We start from the raw sequence: 8,334 nt of genomic DNA on the forward strand, positions 1-8,334 counted from the left end.
ACAATAGAGACATAATTATAAAACCCGCAGACAAGGGCAGAGCTACTGTTATTCTCAACCGACTACCGACAGGAGGCGAAACACCAACTAGATAATGACACGTATAACAAGAGGATAGAAGAAGATTGCACTTCGGGACATGAACAAGCAATTAACCATTGCATAGACGATCTCGTGAGGAACGGAAAAACACAACATGACGTAGCAAAACTTTTAAAACCTGCACAATCTAGAACCCAAATATTCTACATGCTCCCTAAAATACATAAAATCAATAACCCTGGCAGACCAGCTATCTCCTCTGTTAACGGCCACACGGAGAAGATATCAGCTTATGTGGATCAATATTCAAAACCTATAGCAGAACGATTACCTTCCTATATTCGTGACACAACAGACTTCATTCAAACGATCAAAGTCTTGGGAAAACTACCCGTAGTGACTTACAGACGCCCAATGAGTCTTCCTGAAAGACTGGTCAGTACTAAATTCAAGACAGTTAATAACACTCTTGCACCAAGAGGCTGCGAAGCATGCGGAAAACCGAAGTGTAGCTGGTGCAAAGGAATTAACAAAACCACCACATTTACAGGCAGCAATGTAAACAAGACCTTCAAAATATTCCACTCTGTAAACTGCCAGTCTTCATGGGTTATATACATCATTGAGTGTAACATCTGCAATCTCCAGTACATGGGCAAGAGCGAAACAGCGTTCAATCTTAGCCTAAACAACCACAGAAACCATAACAAAAAGGGAATCAGTAATTGTGAACTTACGGAACACTTTCTACACACAACACACAACACACAACTTTGACAATATCGCAATTATTACAATAATAGAACAGATCAGGAAAGATAATATAAGCAACAAACAGAAAAAAGATCTCCTTAGACACCGGGAGATATTCTGGCAAAAGAAACAGAACTCAATGCAGCCAAATGGACTTAACAAACGAATTGGCTAACCATTTAATATACTTGCAGTGATCTTTGCAAAGTTCTGGGTACAAAAATTGTTTTTGACATACGTTGTTGAAGCGCGCTGTAAAAATAACTACCAGTTGTTCAATAATCACGGCTCCATTGTTCCAAGTGGAGTTAAAAAGTGGCAGGATAAATTCCCAGAAAAATTTGTTGACTGGTCAAATAAGTTTCAAGATATATACCCCTTTACTAAGGATAACAAACTCCGTCAATTTTGTTTTCTGCATAGAATAACTGTAACACGGAGAGAACTCAAACTATTTCATTTAGCGGATAACGATAAATGTATATATTGCTCTAGTGCTGATTCAATAGAACACACCTTTATTGATTGCAGGGAGTCTGTAAAACTTTACACGCAAATTATATCATGGTTCAACCAGTACCAAGGTACTACAATAACACTCTCGAACAAACAAATTGTCTTTCGTGATATACATCATGTAACTGATGCGCTCTCGGACCCCGAAAGACGCAGGCTAGATTTACTCATCATCTTGGTCAAACAATATATCTACTCCTCTAAACACCTTCAGAAAGAATTGTCTTAAGATGAACTTGTAAACAAACTTACTATTCAATGGACATTAGAAAAATGTGCTTAAATGGAATTTCTGCTCTCAATCAAAATGAATGATGTGATGCTTTTTTTTTTCTTAACTCACATATGTAAGCTAATGCAGAGGCTCGATTTTGTAGTTTTTTTTCTGTTTAACTTCTCTCTTTTGTTATCTTAATAATTTTTTCTTCTTTTCTTTCCTCTTTCTCGATTACTCAGTTGTCTTTTTTTTTCTCTTTTAACTGGACAGAAAGGTACTTTGGAAAATTCAAATACTGTATATGGTGTAAGTAATTTATATAAGTGTAAGCAACCTACGTGTATTTGCGTATTTAAATAAAGCGTGTTAATTAGAAAAAAAGAAAAAGAAATACGTTGTAAGGCTCACCAATTACCGCAAATTCGTAATTGATGCGCATACAAATAATGCTATATAATTAAGAAATTTACGGATGCAATTACCTTTAACACGTAATATAATTAACTGTAATACAGAACGCAGTTTAGACCGCTGAAGAAGGCGTAAGCCGAACCGCATTGGGTCAATAAAGGTTTCAATGACAGATGTAGTCCATTCTCCTTTGTTCAAAGTATATAGATATATATATATATAACTATCAGTAGATAAACTGAAGACTTCATCTGCTTTAAAAGTGCTCAATGGTAAAACCAGAGCTGTGAATAAAAGATGAACTTTTGGAGTCGGACTAGTTCAAACACATTTAATTGCTACTCGGAGTTTCATGCTTCTAGCGAGGCAATCATCAGGCAACTGACAACAATAACGGTTACATGAAAAGATATACAAATTTGAAAATAGGGAACAATGCTTGCTTGCGTGATGTGTCAAGATTCTATTGGCGGCAAAACTGAGTGCAATTTAAAACGATCGGGTAAACTAAGAAGAAGAGAAGGCGTCGGTATAATTATTGTTATAGGCATTCTCCGGCTGCAGGACAAATGAAGTAGTTTAAATTAAATCGCTATTAAGTCAAGAGAGAATATATTGTATTTGATAAGCTTTGCTGATTTTCAATGAAAATGGCACCTAAAAATCCATCATCCGAATTAAAATTCTCACCACCATTTTCGGTCTTTTTACTCTTATTGTTACTTTTTCTAAACACTTGGAGAAAGATTACGGCACAGACCCATACATTAATTGTACACCCTAACAGTCTATCTAATTATATTACAGTAACACTCTTCTTGAACCAGCGAGCATAAAAAACGTTTGAGTAGCCAAATGCCTAACTTAAACCTTTCCAAATATAACAGTAATTATTTGTAGTCTACTGAGCCACAAAACTACATTAATTGTCACCCATCATCTTTTAAATTTTACGTGCTTTGTTACAGGAAAGCAAGATTCATCAAAGTTACGATAAGCCACCGGAAGTACCCACATTTACAGAGAGTCGACCAAAAAGGCAGAAAACATATCGTCTCATCGACTTCTTCATGTGGAGACATTTGTCCAGCTGGCCGAGGCATTTTCGACCGTCATGACCCGGCCCCAACAGGCTGAATCATGCTGATCATGCTGCGACAAAAGAGAAGCCAACAAATGTAAGCTATTACTGTATCAACAGAGATTGCATAGTAACAATAATTAGAAAGGTAGCTTACAAGTGGGTTCTTATTTTACCAAAAAAAAAGACATGCCATCGCACACGAGAATTGCTATCCACGAGCGTTTTGACGTGCAACCCAGAAGTTGCTAGGAATTTGTATTTGATTGATGGATTATTTTCTTTCTTGGGCGTCATTTTCTTTGCAGGTTGACCGTGTCTCTTAAAGGAAATTAATGCTCTGTTACTTCTCTTGACACAGCAAAAAAATGATAGGTGGCCCCTTACAGTCTTAATACTTAATTTCACACGTGGCGTGCAATGTTTTATTCGCTTAGAATTAGGAAACTGTATTGCAAAGAATCGGAGGGAGTCTCCAGGTAAAGGCAATGATTAGATAATTGAGTTGTCTAATTCTTTCCTCTTTCCTTTTACAGTTACGATCTGTTATTTTGAGACAATTGAAGGAGCTGGGGGAGCTACTGACGGATGGAATTCTGACACAACAGGAATTTGATGAGCAGAAATATATTTTACTCAAAAAACTGAGAAATATTAAATAATATTTTTACATAAGTGTAAAATGTATTGCAACACAGAAATACACAACTGTAAAACTGTATTTAACATGTCAGAAATAAAACTTTAGTAGCCACAATGCGTTACAGATGCCTGGCAAACTTCTTGAGCCATGTACAGAATAGCTAGCAATACGAGAACTTGCGGTCTCTTTGAACGAGAAAACAGTACTTCTTGCTCACGGATTTTAGCTTTAGCGTTGCCTATGATTGTTTCCACTGAATTTTTAAGTCTGGCTAATAGGGGGGTAGGAATCGTAAGAGGGCGCCAGTTGCAGTTATAAGTCTTCAAACTTCGACCAAGCGATGAAGGGGTTATTAAACTTTTCTCCATTTATCCTTTCTGCGGTTGTCTTGCACAGCTGGACACCGCGTTCACTAGCAACAATAATGGTTGATATCCTTGGTCCCCATGATGCTGCAATTGGTGCTCGAATTCTCCATCCACTGGGACCACGGCCCTAATTCCTCACAAGTCGTCTGTCCTGCAATTTCAGGCAATGCTATCTCGTTTGGAGAACTTAAAATTAGCTTAAATTTGTTAGACCAGTGATTCACTTAATTATTTTGGAGCCTTGATTAAACCAATCAATGTATATTATGATTAACAACTTACAAATCCTGCCTCGTCAATAAACACCATTTGTTCTGAAGAGAAGATGGAAATGTTTTCCCAGACTTCTCGCACAAGAGCTGGTCTGATTCCCATAGCAAATCTTCTGAGCTAAAAAAAGCGTTGCACTCATCATTCCACTAAGACTAATTAAACCTGTAATAAATAAACCACACAAAAAAAAGTTCCTACCTTCTTTCTAGTGAAGTGATGACGGTTAAGGCAATGCCATACTGATGATGAACTGAACATATGGCCACTAATTCTCGCGATGTATTCCACCACCTCTCTTAAGTAGGAACCCTGATAACGAATAATGTACTCCATCAGCATCAATGACTCCGCTCGGGATAATGTGGACATGACATTCGGCCTTCCAATTCGAGAAGGTAGAACATTTCTGTGTCGTCGAAAACGCCGTAAAATGTTAAACACCGTTCTCTGTGTGCAAGGAAGTTGGTCCATCAGTCACATAGGGGAAGCACACACAGTTTTGGGATGCCCTGTACTGAAGAGGTTCGCTACTCCTGTGAACAGCAAATTGAAGTTTTATTTGTACAGAGATTCCATCACTACCGTCCATTGACCTTCATGTCCAGTGTAGAATTTCAAAAAAGGCACTTTTGGGATATGACAATCTTTAATTAATGTTCAATTTCTCTCAGGCAAATGGGACTGGCAAACTGAACTGGAAGGATGCAAGAGGTGTTTTGCCTTCTTGAAGCAGCTTGGCTTGACAGTGGTGGCCTTTATCTCAGACCGATACAGAGGTATAGCAAAGTGGATTCGAGAGTCCTTCGACATTTGGCATGTCTCAAAGTCCATCACCAAGAAGCTGCTCAAGGCCAATAAAGAAAAAGGATGTGAAATTATAGCATGCTGGATTAAAGGGACCCGAAAACATCTTTACTGGTGTGCCACCTCCACAAAACCAGGATTTGGTTCACTTATCGTTGCCAAGTGGAGCTCTTTTTTACGCCATGTAGCAAACAAGCATTCAGACCACCCAAATCCTTTGTACACAAATGATAACCATTGAGAGCCAGAGAAAAGGAAGTAGATACAAATTGGTAAGAAGCCATAAAACATTGGGAAAGGGCTTGAACTTACTCACAGGATCTCCAATAACTATTACTGATTATTAGATGCATACTTGTTTAGATGTGAACTGATCCTCAAATCAGAAGCTCTCACACATACCATATTTGGCTGAAAACCCAATAGCACTATTAAAGTTGCAATATTAAATCAATACCTTAGCTGAAGGATCAGTGGGTAGTATGCCATGTAAAAACAATAATCACATCTGTAATAAATATCTTTAGTGCCTACATAAAATGTTCATAAACTACAGTGGTGTGTTCACCTTGTGTAAGATAGTCCAAAAGCATTGTTATGTGACCTCCTCTGAAATGGCTTTTGCGTGATCTTTTATAGGAACAGCTGCCTATGAAAAGCTACATGGTTTGTTAATCAACAAAACACTTACAAATGACATCAAGCAGTATCCTCAGAAGCCCAGACAAGTTGCCTGGAAGGTTTCCACGCCACACTGAACCACTGGCATCCCAAAATGATTTGTTTTTCGTGGTTAGGAACATTTTGCAGGTAAAATGGAATTATTTCATGTTTTGACTATGATAATTTGCCTTACTTGTTTCTTTTCATTTGAGTTGAGTGTCTGTGAACTAGTTCTTAACAAAAACAATGTCACTAGTCTGCATATCAAGGAGAAAATGAACCTCCCTTTGTGGTGAGAGTCAGTTACCAATCTGTTGCAGTTTAATTTGTTTCTGATTTTAAAAAAAGTCAAACCATTTTCACTCTTGTATGCCATTGTCTTACGTTCTTCAACATAATCTGCAACAATCTTAAAAAAAATAATTTTAAACCAATAATAAATTTAAGCCACAACTTATCTATCACAGTACATTCAATGCAAATGAAAGTATGTTTTAATTCTAGTGTTTCTCTTGTTTTGTATAGGCATGCTTTAGCAAGCCTCCATTTTAATGAAAATGTACAGAGGGAGACGCAGATTGGAAAAAATGGTGCCCAGTATCTCAAAGTGTGCTATCCCAAATACAAACTTCGTGAGGACGTTGTTAGAGATGTCAAGACTCCCCCAACTTATGGTATGACACTTTGCAGGTTCAGTTGTAAAACGTTCTACATACTGTGGCAAGTGAGATTGGCAAAAGAATGTTTAAATTATGTTTTTATTTAATTTCGGGTTATGTGGATGAAATGAAAACATTGCTTTTTAGTTTGTCAGAGGCTGTGATGAAGGCAACCTATGCAAGATATGCTACAAAGGCTCCTCTGTCTCTGACCTCCCAGTTTCCAGATAGGGTATCCAAACCACAAGCAGTAAAAACTTATGAAAAACAGAAACAGAAGAGTACTCAACTCTTCCCACCTGGTAAATAAAATAGAATTATTTAACATTCATTTCTCATTACAATTCTGAGCTTTTAAAACGGCGAGAGCACTTGTCTCCAACCAATGTGGCCCAGGTTGGATTCTTGTCATATGAGTTGAGTTTGTTTTTGGTTCTATTCTCTGCCGTGAGAGGTTTTTCTCTGGGTATTCCGGTTATCCCAACAGTTGCAAACTTCAATTTGATGTGGAACACACAGTCTTCTGATTTTTATTTTCCAGGTAATTGTAGTCCTGGGAAGGGCTGTTGTTGATGACTGGCATTCATTTTTAGAGTGAAGCGGAAGTCACCTTCAGAGGTGACTTCCGCCCCGGTGGTTGAAATGTCAGTCATTAACAACAGTTGTTCTCAGGACTACTATCAACCGGACAATCAAACTTTATCAAGGAATGTTACTCCTGTAATCAACATTCTGATTTTCTCACATAGATAGTGAGAGTTATCAACATTCCTCAAAAACAATACTGACCCCATTGTGTATTCATCAATAATTTCATAACTTTGAGGAGACCTGTTTACCCCATAAGTACGTCATGGAACCCAGTGCCTCGTGAGTTAATTGAAAGGGTGCCTGGAAAAAAGCCCCAAGTGACATCTGATCTCATGTCAAATTCTCTTTTCCTCAGAGAGAGAAGAACAAGGTAATTTGCTAGAAGAATTAAGTAGTCTGTCAGATGTCACTCACTTTTTTCCACACAACCTACCCTTTCAATTGAAAGTTTCTTTTCTTTTTTTGTTTTGTCTGTTTTAATGAGCTGTATGTAAGTGGTGGGCCCTTCACATGAAGTTAGGGGTCATTATATGTAAAATAGCATACTGATAATTTTTGTCTTGATAGTGAGTGTCATTCACTTTGCACGTTCTTGTCTCTTTAAAGGAGAGGAACGATCTCAAAGTTGACGCCCCAACGTGGAAGTAGGTAGATGATACTACCATCTCTCGAATCATACCCCGTGGCACCCTGGGTGACGAACAACATTACAACTTCACGCCGATTTAAGTGTGTCATTCAGAAATGGGAAAAACCGCTGGATTTTGTAGCTTGAAGGCTCGTTTTTAGTCCTTTAGGCATTCACTTCGGAGCCACCGAAAACGTGTTGAATAAGTTTGGTTTCATTCGTTTGGAAAAAGGTGAGATCTTTTGGATGAGGACCTAAAGCGACTTCGAAGGAATGGAACAATAGCGCAATTATGCGACCACAAGCGGCAGAGTTTATTATCGTATCCTTTTGTTCTTGATGTGTGAATAAACTGCATAGAACGACTTGGGACTTTACATGCATTTAGTCTTTTTCGCAAAACATTTCCAAGTTCGATATGTATTTATGAAAATAGAGCATTTTGAGAGCTTCAAAAAGAGATCTTGAACGAGGCTTTTTGGTCAATGTAGGCCGAAGTTCGATGTTTGTTTGTTGATCGGCAGTTCGAACTGCAAAGTTAATTTATGCGAAGCCATCTTCGTCCGAAGCGTATGTGAATTCCCGAAGGTACATGTATTATTGCAGAGAGTCCTGAACGAAATTTCATCCCGAAAACGTTTCTTTTTTATTTGTATTTTTTTTTGAACGAGAAGGTCGATTTGAC

The 8,334-nt window shown here is 38.0% G+C and overlaps 1 protein-coding gene across 1 annotated transcript; it reads left to right on the forward strand.

The window, feature by feature from the left end:
• Nucleotides 1–5,883: 5,883 nt before the first annotated feature.
• LOC146471192 (uncharacterized) lies at nucleotides 5,884–6,818 on the forward strand. Its single transcript, XM_085121260.1, has 3 exons — nucleotides 5,884–5,918; nucleotides 6,297–6,444; nucleotides 6,543–6,818. The coding sequence occupies exons 1-3, from the start codon at nucleotides 5,884–5,886 to the stop codon at nucleotides 6,738–6,740; spliced, it is 381 nt and encodes a 126-aa protein (XP_084977386.1). The 3' UTR covers nucleotides 6,741–6,818.
• The last annotated feature ends 1,516 nt before the right edge of the window (nucleotides 6,819–8,334 follow it).

Source organism: Pavona decussata, unplaced genomic scaffold (genome assembly GCF_977016875.1).
Source record: "Pavona decussata unplaced genomic scaffold, jaPavDecu1.1 SCAFFOLD_106, whole genome shotgun sequence".
NCBI classification, from domain to species: Eukaryota; Metazoa; Cnidaria; class Anthozoa; order Scleractinia; family Agariciidae; genus Pavona; species Pavona decussata.